The sequence below is a fragment of the Aythya marila genome, assembly GCF_965140915.1.
Source record: "Aythya marila genome assembly, chromosome: 5".
Lineage (NCBI taxonomy): Eukaryota > Metazoa > Chordata > Aves > Anseriformes > Anatidae > Aythya > Aythya marila.
Genome location: NC_139046.1, coordinates 15,880,582 through 15,908,380, shown reverse-complemented (window position 1 = coordinate 15,908,380; position 27,799 = coordinate 15,880,582). Strand labels below are relative to the sequence as shown.

At 38.3% G+C, this 27,799-nt stretch overlaps 1 protein-coding gene across 3 annotated transcripts in view; it reads left to right on the top strand.

Moving 5' to 3' along the window:
- UNC79 (unc-79 homolog, NALCN channel complex subunit) overlaps positions 1–27,799 on the top strand; it is a gene marked incomplete at its 5' end in the record, with an annotated part of 102,180 nt that overhangs the window by 52,045 nt on the left and 22,336 nt on the right. For all 3 annotated transcript variants that reach the window (XM_082760799.1, XM_082760798.1, XM_082760800.1), the window contains 13 exons: positions 1,212–2,441; positions 4,788–4,895; positions 9,548–9,664; positions 11,669–11,752; positions 12,942–13,044; positions 14,905–15,045; positions 16,749–16,787; positions 17,940–18,052; positions 18,139–18,224; positions 19,160–19,333; positions 21,100–21,168; positions 21,794–21,904; positions 27,378–27,482. In XM_082760799.1, coding sequence (XP_082616925.1) covers positions 1,212–2,441; positions 4,788–4,895; positions 9,548–9,664; positions 11,669–11,752; positions 12,942–13,044; positions 14,905–15,045; positions 16,749–16,787; positions 17,940–18,052; positions 18,139–18,224; positions 19,160–19,333; positions 21,100–21,168; positions 21,794–21,904; positions 27,378–27,482 — 2,480 coding nt within the window. The remainder of the gene's footprint in view (positions 1–1,211; positions 2,442–4,787; positions 4,896–9,547; positions 9,665–11,668; positions 11,753–12,941; positions 13,045–14,904; positions 15,046–16,748; positions 16,788–17,939; positions 18,053–18,138; positions 18,225–19,159; positions 19,334–21,099; positions 21,169–21,793; positions 21,905–27,377; positions 27,483–27,799) is intronic.

The following is a 27,799-nucleotide window of genomic DNA, read 5'->3' as shown; positions in this document are numbered from 1 at the left end:
CTCTTACAATTGGGCTGGAAATTTTTATTCAAAATTACTTTTTTTTTCATGGAAATTGACTTTTTGATGAGGTAGGATGATTGGTCAAGCAAATTTGTTGCTGCTGCAGCAAATATTATGGTTTTCCATTGGTAGAAAAGGTCAGCTGGTGGTTTCCAAAAATAGAAAAGAGTTTGTTTTCAAATGTAGAAATGTAGAATTCTGAAGTGAACACTCTAAAACAGAACAGAATTCAAACATCAGAGTTTCTCTACCTCTGCCACCACCCCCCTTTTTTTTTTCTTCCAGAAATTTTGCACTGGAGGAAGAATGTTCTGAATAGGAAAATGCTTTAATTTTTCTCACTGCTTTTTGATTCATATGTGGAGCATTTTGAAATATGGGGCTAATGATGATCAAGAATATTCTCAATTACTTGAAAATATGTCATTAACACCAACAACAGCGACACCAACACGAACAAACTTAAAAAATGTTCTCAGTGGGTGTGTTCACATAGCAAGATACAAATGAACTGGTAGCACCAGCAAGTGCAGTAGTAGCACCAGCTGTGCTTGGTTTACACCTCCCTAAGTTGGGGAGGTCATACTATGTGATGCGATAGTGGCTAGGCTTTACTGGTGTCTAGTATACATGGAGAAACAATTCTCTGAACACCTGTCTGAGCTCAAGCTTGTGTTGCTGCATCCTCACTGCTATTGCTACCCTTGCTTCTTGGATTAGAAGCATCCTTTTAAAGCCTACTTTGTTGCTATAAATGACATGTAGGCGTGCCCTAATAATATAAGCTCAGTATAAGAATATGTAGATGTGTTCTAATATACGTGTGTGTGTGTGTATAATGCTCATATATGAATAATGTCCCCAGTTACTTTGAAACCTCTTCAACATGGTCTATGTAGCTCATTCCTTCTTTCAACTCTTACCCCTAATGAAGCCATACCATAAGCTTAAACAGACTATCTGCAGGGTACAACTGTTCGGGATTAGTAGAATTTGAATAAAGCCTACTATTTGGGTGTAGGGTGTGTTTTGTAATTGTAAAAGTCTACGTAATGTGGCTGTGAGGTGAAAACAAATTTTAGATGATTTTGACTAATACTGGGTTTGTATTTGAAATGCCAGTCATGTGTTGAATTGTGAGATGAAGATGAAGATATCCATCAGAAGTCTGCAACTAAGGTAGTATTAGCTCTTTCTGTTTTAATCAGGTGAAATAGAGCTGGCTGAATATAGAGAGACGGGGGCCTTACAAGACAGTATTCTGCGCTGTGTGAGAGAAGAAAGCATTCAGAAAAAAAAACTGCGCTCTCTAAAACAAAAATCTCTTGATATAGGGAATGCAGACTCCCTGTTGTTTACATTAGATGAACATCGCAGGAAGTCCTGCATAGACCGGTGTGACTTAGAAAAGCCACCTGTCCCCGCTGCTTACATCATACACAGACAGAGTGACTATGGACGATCTCGGCAGAATTCTTCTACCAAAGCTGAAAACATAGAAATACAAGAAAATCCTCCTCCTACAGAGAGTTTCCAGGAAACAAGAAGACCCGTCATACCAGAAGTTAGGCTAAACTGCATGGAAACCTATGAAGTGAAGGTAGACTCTCCGGTTAAACCTGCTGGTCCCAAGGAAGACTTAGATCTGATAGATCTGTCCTCTGACTCAACATCAGGTCCTGAAAAGCATTCGGTACTCTCCACTTCAGACAGTGACTCTTTAGTCTTTGAACCACTTCCTCCCCTAAGAATAGTGGAGAGTGATGAAGAAGAAGAAACAACAAACCAGTTAAATGATGAAGTCTCTGGTAAAACTGCTGTGTCATCTCCTTCAACTCCGATCGATGTTTCTGCATTAAGCCTCAGCACAACTCCTCTGGTCCAGTTCAGCATTGAAGATTGCTCGAAGGACTTTAGTTCTAAGGATGCGAGCAACAGTACTTCAGCAGGAATAGAGGAGTTGCTTTCAATTTCTCCCAAAGGTAAAAAGGACTCTACAGAGTTAGCTAAGCCAGAGGAACTTCAGGACATACCCAGTGGGAACTCGCTAACACTGAAACAGAAAAGGGACCTGCTGCAGAAATCGTTTGCCCTTCCAGAAATGTCCATTGATGATAACTCTGAACTCAGTGTAGAGGAAATTAGGCCTAGTGGAGCAATTCCAAGCCCAAACATAAAAACAGTCCTTATTAAAGTCCCCGAGGATTCTGAAAACCAAACAGAAAGTCATAAACTTGCTGGCTTAAACAACACAGAGTCTGACACTGAGCAAAACACAGAGCAAAAACAAGAGGAGGAGACTGAGGAGTCAGAATTTAAGATTCAGATTGTTCCCCGCCAGAGAAAGCAGAGGAAGATTGCTGTGAGTGCTATTCAGAGAGAATACCTGGACATTTCCTTTAACATCCTTGACAAGCTGGGAGAGCAGAAGGAGGCAGGTGAGCTCAACCACTGACCCAATGAAAAGGCTTATTATTTTGTGAAGGTTTTCATTGCAGGCCAGTATAGAGAGAGATGTGTGATCACATAGCAACTGATGTGGTCTGAGCTAGCTGAATGCTTCCAGTTTTTGTTTGTTTCTTTGTTTGTTTTTCACACACGGAAGTGTACCAGCCATACAGGTAACATGCATGTGCAAGGGCCCATTAAAAAAGGTACTTGGAGCTCAAGGACAAAAATACTGGTTCTCATATCAAAGTTAATGCCTCCAAACTCCATGGCCTCTTTATGCAGGGAGTCAGTAAAACTGTTGTTCCTCTATGCCTTATGTCCTGTTAATCTGATCCGTGTTACACTGATTCTCTTCTCTGTATCGTGATTTTTTGTCCCCTACTTATTCTGCAAACATAAGGCAGCAGAGAGGAAACTGGATCATGAAATGCGAATCTGAGCAGGCTGTGGACTGCAGAGCTAAGAGTACTTGGAATTAACTGCACATTGCATTTACGATCAGAGACAGACATGTTTTTATACACTAAAAACTCTCTAGCCTTTTTTGTAGTTGGATATCCACAAAGTTTACAAGGCTTTTGTTTAAAGATTTCATGGGGAAAACTATAGAGTATTTCTGTGTATCCCTATTCTTTCAGCTCATTTCAATACAGGGTTTTGTTACCAAGTTTGTCATGTGGAGAGAAAGTGCATTTTATCTGCTCAGATTTGAATTAGATGTTTCAAAAAGTGTTAAAAATGTGTTCTGCTGCCTCTTTACTTCTGTGGTTATTTTTTTTCAGGATTTTTCAGTTATTGGATTTTTATCAGTTAAAAAAAAAAAAAGAAGGAATCTTTCAGGCCTCATTTCTTTGAAGATGGGGTAATATTTTTGTATTCCTGACCTCACTTCTTTCTCAATTGCTTCAGAAGGAACTGTAGAATAATTTCCTATTATGATTCATGAAATTATGGTATCGCAGTTTTACAAGGAGAAATCATTCAGTGTGATCATGGCTATGCTGTTCCCTTTATTTTTGAGGCCTAACATCCCATTTGTTGTACCAGTAAGTTGATGAACTGCTGGAGCATTTTAAAAACAGAGGAGAGACGTTTCACATAGGTTTCTCAAGAATAATTGTCACAAAAGTATTTAGACTCAAATGCATTTTAGACCATTACTAAGAACCACTAAGTTTTCATGAATCTGCTGACATAAACACCCTTGAAACTTCTTGGAAGAGCTGTCCCAGTTCTGAAACACCCCATGGAACCTGGGATTTTAGCATATAAGATGGTCATTTGGCTGCATGCATCTACATATGTCATCCAAGTGGAGCATAAAACTTTCACAATGACTTACTAAGTGCTCACATAGTGTTACCGGTTGATACAGTAAATCTGGATAACTAGGTAATTTAGTTACTTGGATAGTTCAGTCTCTTTCTTATGCATCTGCTTTGCTTTGTTTAGCCTCATTGATTTGTTTATTTGAGAACGTGTTGTAATTCATTTAAGTAGGCTTAATATTGCCATCATAATATGCTGATTATAATTTCAAAGCCTTGTTTGAGCTTTGTCAGACTATTATGCTGCCATATGTGTGAGAAGGGCTTCTGACACAACTGATTTCTGTATTAAATAGCCAAACGGATTGTTTCTTCAACTGCACAGTTCTGGAGTACATGGTTTCCAACTTAAGGCCCTTTACAGCACAGATACATACTCATTTTTATAGGATATGCCGAAACCTTTCGTCAATACTTGAAATTTTCTTTGCTTTATTCTTCCCATATCAACAATATTAGTTATAATGAAACAAACCCCTCAGTTTTAATGTTTTTTTATTATTATTATTATTATTTATTATTAATATTATTATTTTTATTTATCTTTTCTTTAGTGACAGATTTGGCCTTCTTATACTCCTTGAATCTTTGGGACCAATTGCTAGAACAGCAGACCTTTGAATGAAAGCTGATAATGTGTTGGGGATAAGACTTTCAAAGAATGCTAACATATCACAGACTAGCTTTAAATCAGTGGTACCTCTCTTATTTCCATGTTGGGTGGTCCCTTTAATCACTTTGTGACTGGGATCAAAATCTACATGCATTTCATTAGTTCTGAGCTCTAAATGGGCATATGTACAAATCTCCAGCAAAAAGTAATTTTAAGTAATAGATCTCTATGCCTCTACAAACACTACCACTGAGTCCTTTTAAAACTGCTGGGAATGCCAGATGGTGAATGGATGATTGAAAAGATGTGAAAAAGACATCCAGAGAGAAAGCAGATGGAAAATATTTATTGATTCTAAATACTGACAGTTTAAACACAATTTCCGTATGTAGATCCTGCTGCCAAAGGACTTTCAACTCTGGAAATGCCAAGAGAATCATCTTCTGCACCAACGCTTGAGGCAGGTGTCCCAGAGACAAGTAGTCACTCTTCCATATCAAGTAAGTGAATCTCTGATTTAAGAACTAAATTGAAAATTAAATCTGTAGCGTATTTGTGCTTCAGGTACATATCATGTATAGTAAATGCTTCCCCCTGAGTGTTATTGATTCTTGGAAATACAACTGTGGATATTGTTAGGTCTTTTAAATCTGTGGTGGTCAGCAGGATGTTAGCAGTTAGTGGCTGCCAGGTTCTCTGTTGTGACATGGCAAATTTGACAAATGTGTTTTTTTTTTTTTTTTCTGAATTAGAGTAGGTGGCAATTAAAAGCAAACATTTTGCTTCAGCAAACTTCTGTTTTACAGCGAGAGAAAGCAATGTCAACTGTCAGTGCGCAGAAGCAGAGGGTGAGGTCTTTAATAGGGCTGTTAATGTGGTCAGCGTGTTTGTTAATTTACCGTAGGAAAACAAAACAAAACAAAAACCTCTTGCAATTTTAAGAAATGTTTTGAAATGCCACTTTCTCAGCTGCTCAGCTGAAATGCAGTAACTACTCATCTGAGAGTCCCTGTACCCATCCCAGGGGAAGTGAACAAAGTTGGTTTAAGCAATCATTGGCTTAACAGAAAAGATGTAGATAACATTGGAAGGTAAAGGCATCCTAGAACAGTTCAGTAAAATCCAGTATAGTATGTCTGGTTCAGTAAGGTTAAGTAACACATCTGAAGGTGGGTGGGACAGTAATCTATGGCTAGTAGAAAAAGGAGGGAAAATCATGTCCTTTGATACCAGTGAGCTGCTAGATCAGCTGAACAGTCACACTGAACTGCAATTTCAGATTGCTGTAGGAAAGTTAAATGTTGATTCCTGAAATTCAGCATCTGCTGATTTGATTGGATGGGATATCTGGTCTATTAAAGGATGGTGTTATTGTGACATGCAAATTTAGCAATTGGAATAGAGGTTTCCTCTCCAGTTTTATGACAAGCATCTTGTATGATGTGCATCTCATAACGCTGGATGGTCCTTGGCGATCTAATGACATCGAAGCACTTAGGAATGCAGCTGAAGACCTGCCAGTTAAGACCTATCTCTGTCTGGTTTCACTGTACGCGCTGTGTTTTTGTAAGTTCCGATACATGAAATCTGGAATCGTATCCAGATCATACTGAGCAGCTCAAAATGACAGGAAGCCTCATGAATCTGTCACTCATAGCATCGGCAGTGGCAGTGCTGAGAATAGCGTGAGGTTTATGAGGTCTCAGGGGGTGGTTGAGGGGGGTTCTGAGCCCCAGCACTGTGCTGTGTGTGGAAGCACTGGCCAGCAGGCAACCGTTGTCACAAGAGGGGCAGTGCTCCAGGCTCAAGATCCCTATGAGCAAGAAGGCAAGCAAAGGAGACAGGAGACCTGCATGGATGAGCAGGGAGCTCCTGGCAAAGCTCAGACAGAAGGAAGTTTACAGCATGTGGAAAAGGGACAGGCCTCTTGGGGGTGGAATATAGAGACACTGTCAGAGTATGCAGGGCCTAATGTTCACCCCAGTGTACTGAAAGAGCACAGAAAGAGTTAGTGGATGTTAGAGCTGTCCCCCTCTCAACAATTTACCAAAGGTTTGGGGAGGTCCCTGCTGACTGGAAGATAGCTATTGTACCATTCTACAAGATGGGCTTGAGAAAAGCCCCAGGTGATGACAGACATCAGTACTTGGAAAAGTCATGGAGAGGATTGTCCTGAGGAGCAGCTCAACAGAGAGGGAGCTGGGGCACTGGTTGGCAGCAGGCCCAGCACAAGCCAGCAGCGTGCCCTGGTACCTGAGGGGGCAACCTGCATTTTGGGGTTCATTAAACCCAGTGTAGCCAGGAGGTGAGCCTGTGTAGCCCAAGGAACACAGAGGGAGCTCTCTGCTCCCAGCACTCGATGGCAGGGAGGGAGGGAACAGCACAGAGCTGTGCCAGAGAAGGGTCAGACTGGGCATTAGGGAAAATGCCTTTACCGTGAGTGTGGTCAGACACTGGGGCAGACTTCCTAGAGAGGTGGTTGGTGCCTTGTGCCTGCCAGTGCTCAAGGGGCATTGGGACAGTGCCCTCAGTAATGTGCTTGAACTTCTGGTTAGTCCTGGAGTGGTCAGGCAGCTGGACCAGATGATCTGTGAAAGTCCCTTCCAACAGAACTATTTGATTCTATTCTAAATTCCTTTTGTAAATATTTCTTTCCTACTTCTGTGTGCCTCAGTTTCCAGCTGTAAAATAGAACAAAACACTTTCCATTATGTCTCTTGCATATTTAGATTGAAATATTTTTAGCCTTTTACTATGTGCCTTTACAGTGCTTTGCTTAAATCCTGATGAGGATTGTGCATACGAGGCACTTCTGTAACACAAATAGATATCATTACATTTTCAGCCAGTGCCTGGCTGCAGAAAGCATATCATTAATTGTGATTGGAACATACTGGCTTTGGACTTCTCTTGCTGAGTAGGGAATTCCACCGCTCACCAAATAATATATGAAAGTTCTCTGTCCTCTCATGATTCTTAGATTTCTTGTAGAAGACCTGATCAAGAAATGCTTCCCACCCTTCCCACCCACTAGTCATTTCTAGACTGAAAAATTCACGTGGTAGTCCACAGCAATCAGCCTGGCTCCAGCATTATTCAAAGGCTGATAGCTATCTGGGTTTTCTTTTTTTTTTTTTTCCTTTACTTACTGACATTGGAAATCTTGTCTGTCCATGGGAAAATAGGTAAATACAATAGAAATATAAACCTGCTTAATAGTAGCCTGATGATGTGAAATATGCATTTGAACTTTAAAGTTATAATTGCAAAAGCTGTTAAGAAAAATCAGGGAGATAATTTTCTAAATTTTGACAGTCATCTGCACTCCAAGCGGTCTTGTCAGCTCTAACATTAATTGCTGTTCTTTCATCAGGAAATTCTATGCTTGATAAAGTGATAAAGCATCTATTTAAAATCCTTGCCCTGGAAATGATGGAAATTATATTTTTCTCCTGATTTGCTGTGAAAGGCAGCTGCAATATAACTTAAAAAGTGAAACATGGAAGGGTCTTTTGGCCTGGTTCAGTTTCAGAAGTTCAGTTATACAAGGGCAGCTTTGGAGCAATGCTGGAGGAGATTGTGCTTATACCAAAAGTAGTGTTTAAATGCACTCTGATACATTGAATGGATGTAATGAGGAAAAGCTTAAAATCTTCACCTAGTGAAATAGATTTAGAGTGCAAATTCCCTCTGAAGTTGTCTTTGTGTTTATTATTACTCAGGGCAAGTAGATGTTTTGTTAGGATGTATCCTGCTTTCTCTGAATTTGAAACTCTTAGTTAGAAACTGAGCAGAGCCAGTTTAGGACCGAGGCACTCAACCCATCAGAGATTTCTGAAAGTTGTAGTTTATCCCATGTCTGTATTTCTTCATCACAGTTGTGAATAGACTGGGCTTAATAATCATGTGAAAGACTAGGTTTATTTCAAAACTTATCTGGGTACTATTTGGAATTTTAGAAGTACACTGCTTGATATTGTGGTTTTTAAACAATGTTGAATGTAGTTACTGATGAAAATAATCATTAGAAGAAGATTTTGCTTTGCTATCCTTGCTCAGGAAGGCACTTAAACATAGACTTACGTCAACAGTTTCTAAGCTTTCCTGCATGGAGATGCACGTGGGCATGCCTTGTTCAGTGACAGCCTCTGTCTTCATGCTGTCAGCAATGAGTTTGGTTTCAGTGGTGGAAATATATTGCTTGGGCTCAACTGGCAAAGCAAAAGTATTATGCTTATTCCATATGAATTTCTTATGAATGGAGAGAAAAGTAAGAAAATCAGGAGTATTATATGTCTGTTTTTTCTTCCAATTAAGCACTGAGAAAATACATGAACTATAAGTCTTAAATAGTTAAGTCCACAAGGAGTGCTTTATTTTTATTTTATTTTATTTTTTTTTCACTGGACAATGCTCCCAGGAGACACATCCTTAAAGCATGTGGTAACACTTGTTTAAAGAAGTATTATATTAAGAAACAGCAGATGGTTGTTGCTCCATGTAAGAAAAATGTCAGGGAAGTTATAAAGGGGACCCACCTTCAAAGGCTTGATAAAGTGACATCACATTATCACAATTCAGAGAATGGCTTCACATTTCAGAAGAATGTGCAGGTGTTATGCCTGAGCAGGTATTTAGGAGGCATGTTCTGACTGTTATACAGTCAGCCAAACCTTTTTTTTTTTTTTTTTTTTTTTTTTTTTTCCCCAATAGCGAGTGTAGATAGAGCATTTCTCTATACTTTGCTGGGAGGACACTTAGTTTCCTTTCTCAGTATGTAGTGCATGAGTGAGGTTGAAGTATATATTTATCTATCACCTGTTGGCATGAGAATTTGGGGGTGGGATTTTACATTACACAAATACCAAGTGCTTTGAAGAACTTTTGTATTATTTGATGACAAAAAGGCACTGACAGTTGACACAGTGGATGAGATCCTAGATCCAAGTCACTCATGACTGATGTTGCTGGGTCCAGAATTTTACCCTCTGTAGTTGTGTGAAAAGCGTGTATTGACTTGATCAAAATCTTTGGGGCAGGCAGTTCATGTCCTGTCACTATTTCTCTTGTGCTGACTTGTAAGATCAGGAAATAAGAGTAGTTTTACATACTGTTTGAGCCCCTGAAATCCTTTTGCATTTCTGACTTGCAGCTCAGTTCAGACAAATGAAAAGAGGCTCTTTGGGAGCTCTGACAATGAACCAGCTAATGAAGAGGCAGCTGGAACACCAGTCTAGTGCTCCCCACAATATCAGCACTTGGGATACTGGTGAGCTGCGTTTATTGTTCCTTATTTCTGTTTCCTTAAACCAATTACTTTCTGTATCAATCCATTAAAAAAGAAGTATTTCTAGTCTACTACTGCAGATAAGTCATCAATCTCAAGTCTAAAGAGAAACCACATAGTGAGTAGCAGTATCTCATCTGATATGAGTTGGAAGATACATATTTGGGATACAGCCCCTCTGGTACAGTGGTGTCCCCGTAATGTTTCATATTGGATTATTTCCTGACTTCCTTGAATGGAATGGAAGAGTCATTGTAGATTTCATTAGGTATAGAATTTCATCCTTGGTGTGTGGAATCATTAATTTCCATATATGTTTGCAATTGTGTTGGTACACAAAGGATTTGCACCTTATGCCATCCCGTCTCATTTCCCTGTAGCGCAGGTTCTGTTAGCTCACACTGAACACCTGAAGTTTCTGTTCTGTTACTGACCTGTTTTTTCACCCTTTAAGATGAATGTGAAGCAGACAATGAAAACTGAAATAAGCACATCATTTCCTCATTAGTCATTTGAAGATTTTTTTTTCTTTAAAATATGTTCTTTTATGTCCAAATTCATAGCAGATGTCACTAAACAGTGAACTCATTCTAGTTTGTAAAAGGCACTAGGTATTTCATTGCCCATCTTTGTGTTAGTGATGTTATGGAATTGTGCTTCTTAGGAATCATGAGCAGGTAGGTCCAGGTGAATCCAGAGAAAATAATACTTAAAACTTCTTGTGGAGCTTAGCATTTTGAATGGATGTCTAACTACCAGTTCTGGACAGTTGAGCCCAGATTTTTATTTAATTCAGTCTTCAGCCTCAAATCCCATCAAGCTAAATCTTGTAGCTGAAGCATGGCTAAAGGTACAGCGTATAGCTCAGGTTTATCCTTTCTAGTCCAGTCTGCTGAGTAGCATGCTCAGCATGAGATCCTTAAATCATAAAGGGGAGAATTTGTCAATGTTAACAATGTTTTATGTCCTACTTGTAAGTTTGTTTGTTAAAGAGAGTTAGTTCGTATCACCTACTTTTCATGCAGGGTTTTAGAAGTGGAAAAGTTACTACTTTTGTGAAAAGTATTTAGCCTGTATACCAGAGCAACAAGTCAGTACTCAAAACCATTTAGGAACTCAGTCTTGTTAATCTTGTTCTGACTCCACTAAATTTCTTCACAATATCTATGACTTTTCTCTCTTAACATTCATATCAACTAAAGGCCTCCAAGTATGGAGCGAAGTAAAAAGTTCTTTACCAGAAAGCTTTGCATCTCTCAGTCTCTTTTTTTGACCACTAGCTTTTAAAGAAAATTATTATCTGGACAGATTAAATTTTTTTTTTTTTTTTTTTTTTTTTTGGGGAGAGGGGGACAAATGCTCAGTGTGACTATTTGTCACACCATGGTTTTGGGACTCATTATGTTCAAGTATAACAACTAGGAAACAGTCTTATTCTGCAGAAGTTTTTGATGCATGCTTGGTTCACATATGCTTTCTATTGTTTTAAACACTGGTAGGTACCATGTCTCATTACTTACTTCATGCTTTTTTTTTTTTTTTTTTTTTTTTTTTCCCCCCAAGCTTGTTTTCTGTAAAATAAAAATCACTGTGTGTATAGCTTTTGTCAGCAAAAACTATACATGAACTTCTAATCTCTCAGTATTCCTAAACATTAATTTTCTCTTTTTGGGGCTTTTATATTCCCTATCTTGTTGAATCTTTACAGTCAGTACTTCCTTTCTTCTTTAATGACACTTCTCAAAAATGCCTTCTTTGCTGTTATGTAATCTGTCATTTTCTTCCTTTGCAGGCTTCTTTTATCTTTCTCTTCCTTCCTTTTTCTGTTGCTCTTTTTATGCTTTAAAAATAACGTTTATTGTATTTATTATTATTATTTTAAAAATAGCTGTTTTAATTGTCTTCCTCTTGTTTTAACTGTTTAAAACTTGTGCTGATGTGCTGGATTCATAATGTTAGAGACTGAAGTTCTGTATTTATTCACAGAGCAGATACAGCATGGAAAGCGGCTGTGCAATGTCCCTGTTTGCTTAAACCCTGACTTGGAGGGACCACCACTAAGAATCAGAGGTTAGTTCCCCATCTTTTTGACCTGATATCTCAGCTAAGACTGCCAGGATGGTTTCCCATTAGTACCAAAGGGTGGTGAATTTTCTGTTCCATTCAGCTGTATTAAACCCCTCAACTGTCCTGCAGAATGTAGATTATCAAAAAGTTATTAGATAAAGCATTTCATTCAAGACAGAGACAACTGATTAAAGGCTGAGGCTTTCCATCTACCCAGAAGTTGACAGTTCAATTCCCTCATAGTCAAAATACATACAGACTTAAAATCTTGCAATTGGGCAAAGACCTACCTTCTTTACCTAAATGGTGTTTTCTCTTTTGTTCAGTATGCTAGAGGACATTTTTAAGTAGTTAAGTCTTATTCTGACATTGTAGCCTACATTATGACAGCTTTTAGCATTTGCATGTTGCAAAGGGACTTACATCTAGAAAAAATGATAGCAAACTTCCAAAGTCAAGGTAGAGGGATCTTCATTTGTTTGTGAGGGGAAAAATAATCAGCTATAAATATATGGAAAATCGACTTCTATTCTTTGTATTCTGGATGATATCCTATGTTATTGAAGAATATTCTGGACTTTCTGGAGTGTCTGTTTTCATCCAGCTAAACCTCAGGGGACAATTATGAAGTACTGAACTCTGTATGTAAAAGAAACGTAAAAAATTCCTCCCATGCTTTAGTGAAATGATTGTCTTTCTTTTGAAACCAGCTCTCAATACTCCACATATTTTGAGTTCAGATACTGTGGGAGTTTCTTAGATTACTTCACTGAGAGGTGCTATTAAATTTGCTTTTCCTGAAGTAACTGGGATTATCTTGTCATAAATTCTTTCTCAACCTAGTTTACATGGAGAAGCTAACTGATGTTTCTATTGTTAAATATCATCAGAACATGCTAATGTTGATATTAAAGTAGATACAACTACACCTGCCCTTCCTGGAATTTTTGTGCTTTACCTTTTTTTTCACGGACTTTGTTTTCTTTTTTCCATAGTTCTAGGTAATTGGAGTAACCTGGTAGAAGCAAGGGATGTACTATATCTTTCCGCGGGCACATTTTCTTCTGTACACATTAAAATCATAGCTGATCTTTATAAGTCTGATCTTCAGACCAGTGCATTTTGGATTTCTGTTTAGTGATTTCTTTTGCTTTTTTGTTTGTTTGTTTTTATTATTTCTTACTCCCTTAAGGTGCCACAAAATCTAGCTTGCTGTCAGCTCCCAGTATAGTCAGTATGTTTGTACCTGCACCAGAAGAATTTGCTGATGACCAGCCCACTGTGATGACTGACAAGTAAGTTTTTAAGTTCCTTTTAAAGAACTAGTTGACCTTCAAATAGGTCAAGTTAAGTATAAATATATGTTATGGAAATACAGAGTCCATTCTATCCTTTATCCCTATACTATGTTTTTATTTATTTTTTTTTATCCCAAGGTAAAAATTTTCTGAACACTGCCAGCAAGATGTGTTTTTAACTCAGTGGGATATGAGTGAGTTTGCACAGGTGAAATTATGACTTGTGCTATTGTGTGTATGTGGAGAGAAAGAAGTGCTTTCTACCCTCCTTTTGAAACTGGATATTTATGTGGTTAATATTGTACAATATATGTAGCCTACTAAAGACATTTGGGTAACAGAAAGTTTGGATTTTTCTTTAATTAAAGCTGGTTGTGTAAATAGGTGACATTGTACTGTTCCATATTTTAAATCAGTGGCTCCTTGTGATCCATTGGAAATCACTTTTGCCTTAGGGGAAAAAAAAAAAGATCAACTCTTTTTTGAATTTCTTTTGTTTTCTTTTGAAATATAAAGTCATGATTATGTACCAACACTTCTGTTACGAATATAGCACTGATCCCACAAGCTTTTGCAAACATCTATTTGCTTGTTAAAATGCCTCTGAAGGAGGTGTTAAACTTAAGTGTACTCATTTAATGGAGAAGTAAAGCAGTCAGTAGGGAGGCATACATCGATTTAGTCAAAAACTAGGAAGAGCAACTGTAAGTTCTTTCTTGTGTTGCTGTGCTTAGTCCACTAGACAGACCCAGCAAGATGAAGTAGACCTTATTGTGTGACAAAGTGAAACGTCCCCAAAGTTAGGCTTATCTTTGGCACATCCTTTGACCAATTCCCCAAACCTCTAGCACCACTTATTAACATGCAGTCCAGCTGAGCTCAACTTTCATGACTTCGATGGCATATTTTCCTTCTGTTTAGTCACAAAGGCAAGAAAATTGCCTGTACAATTCCATTAAGTTAAAATATCACAATCTGTTGGAGTCATTAGCAACTGATTGACCAAATTAAGCAAGCCTTCCTACTGGGCTGAGATAAGCCAGTTTTCCACATTGGTTTGCTTTTTTTGTACAGTTGTGAAAGCCTGTCTCATATCTCCTGAATCTGACATCCTCTTTATAATTAGACATTAGAGAGCCCTTTCAGAACTTTGTTGGTTTTCTTTTAACATTTCAGGAGGGATAAGTGACTCAGCAGCAAATGTGCCCTGGGAAAGGACGCTTCTCTGAAAACTAAGGTTCTGTGCCCCTGAGAGGTCCTTTCATTTCCTTCTTAATAGCTCTAACAGCTGTGGGAACCAATCAAATTATTGTTTCCTAATTGCATAATTTGTTATTCATAATTCATTACTGACAGGAAGGACAATATGAAATTGTTCAATCTCTTTGAGATCATCTATGAGTGTCATTGTTTGTGTCTATACTGCAAAGTAAAAGCCTACTGGGACTTGAGCCCCTGCCTGAAACCAAGTAACACGAACTGGCTGGTGTTAACATTGCTGAGGGCAGGTCTTTACTGCAGTAGGGTTTTTTTTGGATAGTGCACACTGAAGACAGCCAATAAAGAGTGTGGGAAGTAGCTAAACATGACCAATGAAGGACCCAAAATGTAGACCTATTCTGTGGCCCTCTTTAATTTGTCAGTGTAGAAACAGCCAGTGCAGCTAGTGAAAAGCTTTATTAATGTTTGAAAGCCATGGCCTTTAGTTATTAGAAAGATCACAATTACATTATTTTCTAAATTAATTTTGAATAGAATGTACTAAATAATTGTACTTTAAAAAGTCATAATATGTGTGTCTATATGTATACTAATGCTTTATTTTAAATCTGTTCACATCTGTTTTAAAAACTGCAGGTGCCATGATTGCGGAGCTGTTCTTGAAGAATATGATGAAGAAACACTAGGCCTGGCCATAGTTGTGCTCTCAACCTTTATTCACCTTAGTCCAGACTTGGCTGCTCCTCTGCTGTTGGACATCATGCAGTCTGTTGGACGGTAAATTCAGGACTTTCTCTTGTATGATTAAAATAACTTTCGTACTTGGAATTGGGTTTACATAAAATTCATTATATGGAGTTCTATGCTTTAGAACTTTTGAGTGAATAACATCAGGTTCTGCTTATTTGGAGAACTCGTCAGGCTCTTCAACAATATTTTGTATGTTTATTAAGACTAATTAAAGAGTTGCATCTCCTGGCTTCCTAACCAGCTCCTCCATGAGATTATCTCTAATAACGTCTTAAATATAGGTGTTTGCTATTTTTCAGGTGTGACTTTCACCCAGTGTGCATGGGATAACTCAAGTGCACCATTATATTGCAGTACTTGTCATTGCTGCCTCAGCAATTGCAACTTCCTTTCCTAAGATGTGTGAGGGATGTGTTAGGATGTTTCAGACCAAACTTATGAGCAGCGCTACATGTGCAGAAATGGCATACACCTCTCCTTTTCCATGTTCCTCTCAGTGTCTGGAATTAAAGTTGCTTGACTGGATTCTGTAGGTGCATGGCTCTTCACAGCCCTGCCTCTATTCCGTCTGCCAATTCTATCTAAACACAGCAGCACTTCAAGCCCTCCATTTCCATTAATTCCAATGCTGCAATTCCCTGCTGTCACTGCTAATGAACTCTGATGGAGGCAACATTTCTAATCGAGACAGATGCTTTCCATTCTGTGTGATTCTTGTAAATATAGCATTACTAAAGGGTCATAAGAAGCCACAGAGAGTAAATCACTTGGAAGATGAGGATGAGGGCTGAGTGGACTACCTTTTTCTGTGCTTCAAGGAAGAGTGGATTTTGCAGTAGTGACTAGAGAGGAGACCAGAGTAGTGACTGTCTTCTGAGGCTGACAGAGGATTGAGCAATACCTAAATCCAACCTAAAAGGATCTTGAATCAAAGATAAACTTTGAAGGCCAGATCATCAACTGATGTAAATTAGCCTGCCTCTATGAACTTTTAGTTCAGATACATAAACTTTGCAATGATACAAACCTGGGAGGAGTGGCTGACATGCCAGAAGGCTGTGCCATTCAGCGAGACCTGGACAGGCTGGAGAAGTGCATGATTTGCTTTAAGACTGTGTTCAGTATTTTCGTAACTGGATGCTCATATTGGGCTTCCAAGTCTATATTCAAGTACTGAATTAAATGACCTGATTTTTGAGAACCCACTATTTCTCATCTGACTTTGCAAGAGTGCCTAGGTACTTATTGTTTCTAGAACGAGGCCATTTATTCAGGTGCCAAAATCTAAAATTAGAAGCCTCACTTCAGACTGCCAAGTAGATAATTTTGCCTCAGTCTATGTTGCAGTGTTAATCAGAAACTATTAAGTCAGTAGGCAGCTTCTGGCAAACTTTTTTCTCCACATCCCTCTGAATTAGTAACTATCCTAGATGTGCATGTGACAATAGTTTTACTTCATTATCATCATTCTGATCCAGGGAGGCAAGTAGAATTGTCTTTGGGGCTGGTAAGTGTGGCATTGTAAGACTGAATAGAGTTTCTGTGTTGTTCCAACATGATATGCCTGCATTTAAGAGCACTTCAGAAGATCTTTCTGGTGATGTTTTTAATGTTCTTTTAAACTTGTTTATTTTACTTTTTATTCTTATATAGGTATTTCAAAATGGAACACAAAAAAGCATATGAGCCTCAGTTATTATTACTTTTTTTTTTTTTTTTTTTAATTCCAGGTTGGCATCAAGTACCAGTTTCTCTAATCAAGCAGAAAGGTATGGTAACAAAGGATACCATGGCCAAAATCAGGCAGTTAATCTAAAACGTAGAATCATAGAATCATTAAGGTTGGAAAAGACCTCCAAGATCATCTGGTCCAACCATCCCCTTACCACCGATATCACCCACTAAACCATGTCCCTAAGCAGCAGGTCCAACCCTCCCTTAAACACCCCCAGGGATGGTGAATCCACCACGTCCCTGGGCAACCCATTCCAATGCCTGGCTACTCTTTCTGAGAAGCATTTTCTCGTAATTTCCAACCTAAACCTCCCCTGGCACAACTTGAGGCCATTGCCTCTGGTCCTATCACTAGTTACCTGTGAGAAGAGGACATTATCCTCCTTGTCATTAAATCAGATTTAACTTTTTTAAAAATAAAAAAATAAAAAAATAAGTTTATAAGTAAGGAAAAACCTGCCCTTTTTCAGTTGTTTCAAATATCTCTTGCCTTCTGAAGATGAATAGGAACCTGTACGCATATGTACTGACTCTGAAAACCCTCAGATTCAAATTAATTTAAAAATGCCTCCTGGTTTCCACAGTTTCACTGCAGATCTTTCTGGCTTGTTCCATGTTCAGTATCTGTTGTGATAAACTGTCTCCATACATTCAGTGAAGTGAGTCATCCTTGGCCATGGACAACCCCTCCTAGTGATGTCTCTACTTAAATCAGATATTGAATAGGATACATTCATTGTGAGAAGCTGCAAAAAGTGCTCAGAAGTGCAGTTAACGAGTAAATAGGCAAATTGATATTGTAATGTGTATGTTTACCTATTTTTCATGTGTTTTATGGTAAATCCAAGAACCTTATTTTGTATCACTGAAATCCACAAGGTGAGAGCAGAATTGTATTTCAAACCCTGACAATTCACAAGCACAAATATATGGACAATAAGGGAAAATGCAACTATTTATTGAGAAAAATACTTTAGATATGTGTACATAGCTTTTTCATCTCTAAATAGTTGAGCTGAAGCAATAAAATAAACTTTTTTTTTTTGAATCAGGAAAGTTTTGACTGTCTCATAACTGAACACTTTTGTAATTTAAAAGAATCTTCCTTATTACCGCCATACAGTCAGCTTTGAGAAATGTTTCATCTACAAGGCAATTTCTCTCTTCTTCCTTCCCTTTCATTTCAGCATGATGATCCCTGGAAATGCTGCAGGTGTGGCCAAGCAATTCCTCCGCTGTGTTTTCCATCAGCTGGCTCCAAATGGCATTTTCCCCCAGCTCTTCCAGAGCAATATTAAAGGTGAAGTGCGGCTCCTGAGTGCATTTCTGATCTCTTCAAATATCCCTGTATTTACACTCAACACAAAAATGGTATTTCAATTTCAGATGGAAGTTTTTTACGGACCTTGGCCACATCTCTTATGGACTTCAGTGAGCTGAGTTCTATTGCTGCTCTGAGCCAGCTATTAGAGGTATGTTGGCAATCAGCTCTATTAATGTTGATAGCTTTATTAGCATTATCAGGCGTATGGAGTCATCTCTCCTCATTCATTAAGAGTTCAGACTTACATCACCCAAAGTAATGTGAATTTTTCTTTTGTTGTCCCTGTAAGCAGGATTTGGCTGTCCTCACCATTTTTCTTCTGGATTTTGCTCTTGCTGATAGCATTTGTTTTTTTTCTTCAGGCTCAGACAGCTCCCAGAGCAGTCCTGCTCATTGGCAGGATAAACCATCTCTTTCCCAGCACTTTTTCTGGTTTTCAGAGAGATTTCTGCTCCTAGGTTTGTTCTTTCCCTTGTATCTGATGGCAGTTTCTCTAAGTAGTCCAAAGATCCGTTGCCTGCCTTTCACTGATTGCCTTCTGTGCTCTTGGCTTACTTTTATCTTCTGGCTGGTACTGGTCACTTTCATGCATTTTCCTGCTCTTACATCGTGGTCGCTTCATTCAAAGATTTTGGCAGCACTTTAAAACTGTTAACATCTTTCTAGGCATGTCCCTAGTACATAAGGCAAAAAAATTGTACTCAGTCTACTGAATGTTAGTGAATTCATCTTAGTAGTAGCCAGAGGAAAATATAGACAAGCTACTGGTTAAAACAAGTTTTGCTTTCTTTTTACTGCCATGCCAATGTAAGCAGGATGTGAGTTAGGACTTCATTTAAAAAAAATTGGCTCAAAGTTCTACATTTTACACTTTTGACATTGACATTTTTTGGTCAGTACGTTAGGAACTGAACTTAACTGTTACATGCACAGTTTAAATTCTCTGCACAAAATGTTATTTAGTATTATGGAAGAGGTGAGTAGTATTTGGTCTGACCAAATTAACCTCAGTATTTCCAATTATCGTTTAAAAGGCCATGTCTGCAAGTGTACCTTTGTTTATGATTCTTATTTGTTTCCCAGGGTTTAAACAACAAAAAGAACTTGCCAGCAGGGGGTGCGATGCTACGCTGTTTAGAAAACATTGCTACCTTTATGGAAGCCTTGCCGATGGATTCACCCAGCAACCTGTGGACTACAATTAGCAATCAATTTCAGACCTTCCTTACCAAACTCCCTTGTGTTTTGCCACTTAAGGTATGATATATAGACATCTGAAATGAGCTATATTACCATTGGTCAGGATGTTCAGAAACTGTAGGAAAGCTGTGGATGAGAAATGAGAGCCAGAGTACAAGTAGTGGTGAACATTTTCTAACTTTTCAATTAATGTTTCCAGAGGAATGGACTTGTCGTATACCCGATCCATCCCTTTAATTATATTTTCCATGTGTAACAATAACGACTCTGACTAGAGATTATTCTTCCACTCTTTGTTGATTTTTTTCCATCTACGCTTTCCATACCCTACCTTTGTCAGAACAGGTTACTGTGCAGAGAGAATCAGCATTTTGGCAGTAAAAATTTATCTGGCTTTAACTGTTAAAACTATATAAAACTCATCAGAAGAGCATCACCACCTAATTTATTTGCTAAAAGTACACAATAGGCAGAGAGGAATGTGAGACTATTGGGAATAGTCCCAGTAGTAACTGGGCCTAAGGTGTTTAACTGTCCAGGTTATAGTTCCAGCTGTAATGAGAATATGGAAACTGAATCTAGAAGCCTTGGGCTCTGATTTCTGAGTGCTCAGAGGACATACAGAGAAGTCTTAACTCCCGCTGTGTACATTTCCAGATGTTTTTTAAGTAAACAGCGAAAACTTTTCTAAGTCTTTCCAGTAAACAAGGGATTCTGATACCCTTATTCTGACTTCATTTCCCACAATGTGAATTTCCCACGATGTGTCTCCTATGCAAAGATGTATTGCTCAGTATGAACTGAGAGATCAAAAAAATCTACCTTTGCAACTTACAATGTTGTGTTTAAATTGGGTGTTACTCCCAAACTGTATGAAACATATTAAATTCCTTGTCACCATCTGTTAAGCAGTAGTCAGATCTTGACATGTCTTCAGGTGTAGGTAAATTGAGGCACTATCCAGCAGCATTTACTAAGTCAAACAGACTTTCTTTTTTTGGGTAGTAGCCACTCCAATCTGTTGCATTTTGCGTAATGTAAAACAAATGAAAATCAATGAAATGAATCTTAATAGTTACATCTGCATATCAGTCATTCACAGAACATTTAGATGGAGTGTTTACTATGATTTCCCTGTTATTGATGGGAGGTATCATTAGCGATATAAATAAAACAATCACTTGCTTCTGAACTTTCCTTCTCCCGTTCTTTCTAAGGGGTCATAAATGACTCTACTGTTTTTAGATGTTTGCAGCTGGGGCAAGTCAAGACAATGGATAGATCCTGGAAAGTCCCATTCACTGCTGCAAACTGTGTGATGTACACAGAAGTAAAATAAATTACACCACAGAGAACAGGGGGGCCTCTGGAGCAGATTTTTGCCAAGGCACATTCTGATGGCTCTGAGTTGCAGCTTTGTCTTGGGGCATGGGGAAATGTCAGCCCAGGACAATGACAGAAATGAGGTAGATAGTACATACCACATGCTAACCCACTCTGTTTTTAAATCCATTTTCATTACAGTGAGAATGTATTTCTAGGAGATGTTTGTCATAGGAAGGAAAAGGTAACTTTTCTAAACTAGCGCTTTTGTGAAATTTTCTCATTTCAAGGTCCATGCTGTGGTATGTTACCAGTGAGGGTGGGGTATGATTGTGTGTTCAGGATTAAGTCAGTTTAGGCAAAGTAAGTAAAGATCAGTCTCCAGGGATCATTTTTCAGACTTAACCTATAGCTTATTAATAGCTGCCAGCAGTAAAAGCAAGAGATATGCACAGAAAGGTACTAACTTTTTTTTTTTCCCCCTTCAAATATGTTCACAGTGTTCTTTAGATTCTAGTTTAAGAATAATGATTTGCTTGTTGAAGATACCTACCACTAGTGCCACCAGGGTAAGTTCCAAGAAGATGCAACTCTCTTGCCTCATGTTTAGCCAGCCTGCATTATTCTGCAAATGCATTCTGATCCTCTAGCTAGGAAAATATTATATATAAGCATAAAATTGTTCAGTCTGATACCCTTTGGATAACAGTAAGAGCTTTGGAATCTAGGTTACAGTAAAGAGCGTGTGGTATTACATTCCTGTGTGGGTGTTAGTGTATATCTTAAAGATTTGATGTTCTCCTCTTAAAAAAAAAAAAAAAAAAAAAAAAGGGGGGGGGGTTGTGGGGAGAGAAAAAAATAGTAATGAACTTCCTGATTCTGTAGTCCACTCACTTGTACAATTCCACTGAGGTCCGTGAGGTTTTCATGCATAAACACCATAGAGTCTCTGATGTCTCATAGCACTGTGTCAGAGATGAAACTGTCTTCTGATTTGTTGCTTCTAATTTGTTGTACAAGAATGAAGGCAAATGCTAGATAGAACAGCAATTTGACTGAAACAGTGTAAATCACAGCAAAATAGCCTTTGAGCTAAAGATAATGATGCTTTTCCATTCAGACATTTCCAAGTTGGAGTGGTTTTTGTTTTGTTGAGCAACTAGTTATTGATTTCCCTAAATCATGTCATTGCAGAGTCTTCTGGAACCTTTTTCAAAATTACTAAGCTTTGTAATTCAGAATGCTGTCTTCACTCTGGCCTACCTGGTGGAACTGTGTGGTTTGTGCTACCGAGCCTTCACTAAGGTAACGAGACTATATCTTCCATTAGAGACCACTGAAAATAGGACAGACAAAGTCCTACTTCCCTCAAGTAGGATGTTTGTAAGTAAAGATGAAATCAGTGTCAAGTCTCAGACATGTCAACAGTTTTAATGTAGTTTGGCTAATCAAGTAGTAAAGGATGATTCAGTGCCTATTAATACTGAGTTTCACATTCCCACTGTAGTTAGTGATAAAGGGAACCTGCTGAAAAAATTGCTCAGAAAAAAAAGAAGTATGATTTCATAATTTTTGAAAATGTTTCTCTTGTGGAGATGGTGGTTGGTAGTCATTCATGATTTAAAATGTCTGTGTAGTCATACCTAGTGCACAGATTCAGCCACGTAACTTGTGCAGCAGTAAAAACTTAAATGTTCCTGGTAGTGCCACTTCAGAGCAAAGCTATGAGGGCAGGCAATAGATAGCTGATAAAAGTGAAAGACTCCAAGTTAGGAGCTTCACAGCTTAGATCCTGTTTTATTCTGTATTAGGTATCTCACTTTGACGTGCATGGCTGTTAACTGTGTAGAAAACAGGACTTGTCTACCTTTAAAAAGTTCTTAAGGTTCTTGTCTGTATATCTACGATATACAGAGAGCACTCGGTTATTAGTCAAGTTCATTATTCGCACAGTTGGTGAGAAGTTAACCAAAGAACCCACATAAAACAACCAAACCTTTTACTAGGGCCTTGTATGCTTCATTATGTAAATTAAGGTACAACAGTAATTGATCATCATGAAACATTCTTTCATATGTAGCTACATAATTTTCTATGTTGGTATTGTACAACTGGAACGTGCATCACTTCAGTCAGTAAGACTTAAAGTATCACTGGACAGACAGTGAAGAGAAAAACCAGTGACACTCCCAAAGAAAACCTGCACCACAACACAAAAATATTTCACTGGATGTAATGGTTTGTAGCATTAAATAGAAACTGCAAGTTTAACTACAGTAAGCAAATATTCCCTTTTTTGTCTTACTTGAAAGAGTTCATGAAAGAAAAAAAATTGCTGAATACAAAAGAGACTATCCAGCTATTGGAAGTAATTTGAATTAAATCTATAGTTCAGGCTTTGGGCAAGGCGTAGTAAAGTGAAGAAAAATGTTAACTTAGAATGAGGGAAGGGTGTTCACTGAAACAAACAAACAAAAAAAGCCCTGTTTAGAACTGACACAGCTGTTGTATTTGAGATCTAATAAGACTGCTTTAGAAGGCATACATGAAACAAATTTTGAAATACAGGAAATGTTTCACTCCCATCAAACTCCACAGTTCCAGTTATTTTAAGAAAATTTTATTAAAACATGGTATTACAAAAAACAAAACAAAACAGATTTTTTTTTCTTGAATGCTTCCTTGTTCAATATTCTATAACTGTATTTAGTACTTAATTGCACACAGGAAACTTGGATTATAGCACTTGGTAAAAACTCCTTCTTGATTTAGTTTAATGCAACCTGGTGACCCAGAAATGGAATCATTAGCGAATGTTCTCCTGCAATTTATATCCACAAAATGCTTAATTTAGTGGAACTCCACACTACATTATCGTTGTTATTGCTGAAAGCTTGCCATGGTTTTGCATTAAAAATATCAAATTAATGACTGCTGTTAGAAAGAACAGGCTAGTTGAGCTATTTGTGTTTCTCTACAATGGAAATCACTAGAACCAAATAGTGCTGTTTGTGATAGAATACCATGTAGAAGTGAATTCCAGAAGGAATATTATTTGTGAACACTGAAACTATTCAGATTTAATTATTTGTTTTGTACCTTTGAATGTACTGACTTGAACAAGTTGCCATGTCACAACATGATACAACTTTCAGATATGCTGTGAAGGAATCTTTTTTCTTTTCAAACAAGCGAGTCTAATATGTAACTCATAGAAGTCAATGCTGCTCGACCACTCCAAATCTTTCTTTCTTTATTTTTATTACCAACATTTTCCTAACACCCTATGGCAGGAATACTTCTTGTCGGTGAGCCTGAAGACTCACATCAATCGATATTTCCTTGTCTGAGTTTCTGTTCCAGATCAGCAATGTGATTTTTTCAGTGCCTTTGGAACTTGCAGTTGAGAGAAGCATCTCTTTTGTGTATTGTTATTAACTTATCATTTTTGCTCTCAAGTCTCTTAAGGTCCTAAATGAACATGTTTTGTCTCTCTTACCTCCTACAGCAGCTGAAGCTTAATCCTAAACTTAGCATTCTACTAACATGTTGGCCCTTATTAAATAAATGGAGTATGCCACTGAATTGTACATGGGAAGATTTTGATACTGAATTTTTAAAGAACATTCAGATGGCCGATCTTCAATATTTTTAATTGTTGCAATACCAAAGCAGGCAAATAAAAAGGCTTTTGCTTTATCCTGGCTTGTTCGGATGGTAGCATGCTACTGCATTAAACCAAATTTACTGTTCTTATTATTAAGGGCACTGAGATACTGTTAGAAATAAACTTCACATTCTACACATACACCTCTGGCAAGCCATAGTTTGAAGGCTGCAATGCATTTGTTTTGTAGGGATGCATAGACATTTGAGAAAGTTACTTTGGCTGAACAGAGACTAAAGGGGTTGCAGTCTTGACTCTTTGGTTCCATGTTTACACACAAGTCCTCCAGGCTTTATTCTCATGGAACTAATGCCACTTCACTGAGCTGTGGCAGAGTATAGATTTCTTAAAATATGTAAAAGCATAATTTATACATAGTTATCACCATCAGAATGATAAGAGTGAAGAGACATCAGTAGGAAGGGTACTCTGGGTCACTGACTTCAGTGTCATCATTTCCGATTTACAGTGCAGAAAGCAAGAGGTCAAAAACCATTTTGCTTGATTTTCCTTAATCTGTCTGTGCACTGCGTGTGCTGGACAAACATTGGGAGTTTAGACAATGAGTTAAGAGTCGTTTGAGAAGAAGTTTGCTTTCTGTTGTATTATCCTTAAAGAAAAGGAAAGCTGGGATTTGTGAAGTCTGTGTTTCCTCCCCAGTGTTCTGATAAACTAATTTATGATGGTCCAATTGTATCCGGTGTAGTACAGGTGTTATCATTTTATACAATAATTTTACCTCTTTTCCAGTATGTGCAGGCTGCTGTACTGGATTAATGATAGGAAATTCTGTCAATTGTTTTGGGGGATGCAGTTGTCAACCGTCTGGGCAAGTCATTGTGTTGTGTGACTCAGGAGTGTGAAGGCATGTGAAAGTAGGAAGGCTCACTCTTGCTGGGGAATATATGTCATCAGGGTCCCCTTGCACCTTGAGTACCATGCACCATTCTGGTTCCCCATGCCCAGTAAGGATGTAGTAAAACTGGAGAAAATTCAGATAAGGAACGCAAGAAGGATCAAACCATGGAATAAACTCCATGCTCTAAAGCAACTAAGTCAGCACTCTTCGATCTGAAAAAGCAACAACTGATGGGAATGTGACAGAGGTCTGTAAGGTCACAAGTGACCCAGGCAGGGGTGGGTAATTTCATGCCTGCCCAGTACAAGAACGTATTAAGTTAGTAGGAACCAATGTCAAAGCAAGTAAAAGGAAGTGACTTTTTTAAACAATGACTCCTTGCCAAATAATTCGTGCTAAAAGTTGACATGGTGCAAGAGGTCAGTGGACACATGTGGAAGAGAAATCCACCGAGAGTTAAGGATTATACAGAAATGACACTGACCTCAGAAGTTCCCTGAGCCAAAAATAGTTACTGGCTATGAGAGTGATAGTGGGAATTATACATGCTTGCCCTGTTTTTCTTCTTCCTGTGGCATCTGCCTATGGCCTTGATGGAGATGAGCTACTGAGGACATAATACGATCAGAGCACCATTCATGCATGTGGGATTTGTGACTTGAGTACTTGTCCCCTCAAGACATTGTTTCATAATACAGCTGCACTGATCCAGCGTTTGCTCTGCTGCTGTAAAGGAATGGACTTTTTTTCTTTTTTTTAAATATCTTGGAGCCTTAGCTTTCTGTTAAGTTCAGCAGCTTGACTGCTGCAATGTGTTCAGAGAAGCACCACCGCAGTGTGGGGCCTGTTCCATCAGCTTATGTGTTACCTGACCACAGTCAATGTAATTGAAGATCAAAAAAAATTCTGCTTGTGTTGGGCAAAACAGGAGCTTGAAGTAAGGTCTTTTGATTCACAGACTGGTGTTGTAATCTCTATGACAGACATGCTATACTGTTGTTTTGGTGCCTTCTTCCAAACTAAAGACTGATATTTAAAATCTCCTTTCATTAAGAGGCATGTGGATGCCGTGGGAGGCACTCGGCATTCCTGTAAGCTTTGTTTGGCTGTGTGCTACCCAGATAAAATGTGGTGACATCAACTTTCTGAGGAACTTAGGTCTGCAGTAACCAAAGCTCAGTCTTACTTCCAGCCACTCACCTCCTCCAACTCTTTCCCTTTTAGTTGAGCTTGTTACTGTATGCAGCTGGAGAAGGGCTACAAACTGACTGTCACTAATTAAACCTTGCACGATTTCTTAGAGGAAAAGGCCAGCATTACTCCATTTTGCAGTAACTGAGGCCCTGACTAAGAGAAAAGTTACAGGCATTTAACTTATTCAAGTGAGCAGACAAATGCATGAGATTTACAAGATAAAAGATGCTAATCTTTAAATCTTTATCTCATTTTGGATGTGCTCTCTCTATTAGACATCTTTTTCTTCTTTAATGGTCATTTGAAAGAGAGCTTGATGTATGTCTGTTAGCTGATCCAAATGTTTGAGTTGCTATGGTCAGTAGCAGGCTATGCATTTGTTCCACATTTTTATCTTATCTTTTAAAGTCAGAACGTCAAAGTATGATGTGTAACAGGCTCCTCTTATCTCTTGCACCTCCTTGCTGTTTCAGCTTTACAGCTCTGCTCTTAGGCTTCTGTAGTCTAATCTCCATTGGCTGATTTTCCCCCATGTGTTTTAAAACGTTTCTGTTGTAGCAGCTGTAGCCAAGATAGATTTTATTGTGTAAGTGGAAAAGTACTGCTTACTGCAGACAACCTTATTTTAAGGGGAATGACAACTGTAAAATACATGGTAAAATCTAGACCTTTTTTGGCAGGTTTAATGAAAGAATAATGCTAAATACTATTGCCAGTTTTGTTCTGTGTCAATCCTTGCTGCTTTTCCTTCTCCCTTTATATGTAACTATGCAGGGAGATCTACCGTGCATGCCTGGGCTGTATGACCGTCTGTCTGTTTCTTGTGAAATACCTTGCAAAGTCAAGCAAAAATTGTATGCATTTTCTTGTTTATGTCCATTCCACCTGATCTGTAGAATTGGATAATTGATGAATGATGTCAGCCTTTTTGTAAGATAAGAGCAAAAAGTGCACTTCTATAACTTTATTTTTAAATTTAGATAAAAGTATTGTTATGGTTTACTAGTGGGTGTCAGTGAACTTCATGCCATTCATAATTCTGTGTTTTTCTCTTTTAGGAAAGGGACAAATTCTACTTGACACGCAGTGTCATATTGGAGTTGCTACAGGCACTGAAGTTAAAGTCACCCTTACCAGACATGAATCTATTGCTGTTGGTGCAGGTACAGGAGATCTGACTCACGTTATTCTCACATAGATTCTGTCTTAACTGAAATTCAGCAAAAAGAATTTTCAAGTCCAACATGGTTGCAAAAAGTACCAGCATTATCAGGGGAAACACTTTTTAAAATTTGAATCCAGTTACATTTGTAACCATAGGTGCATACTGCTAAGATTCCCACAGTTTGCTTGCTTTTTTGTTTTATTCTTAGACTTCTATTTTCATTCCAACCGAAGACCATCAGATTCAAATAACTTAACCACCAACCTCTTTCTGTCTTAAGCTGTAGTGATGCAGCTTGATACCATGGGCATCAGT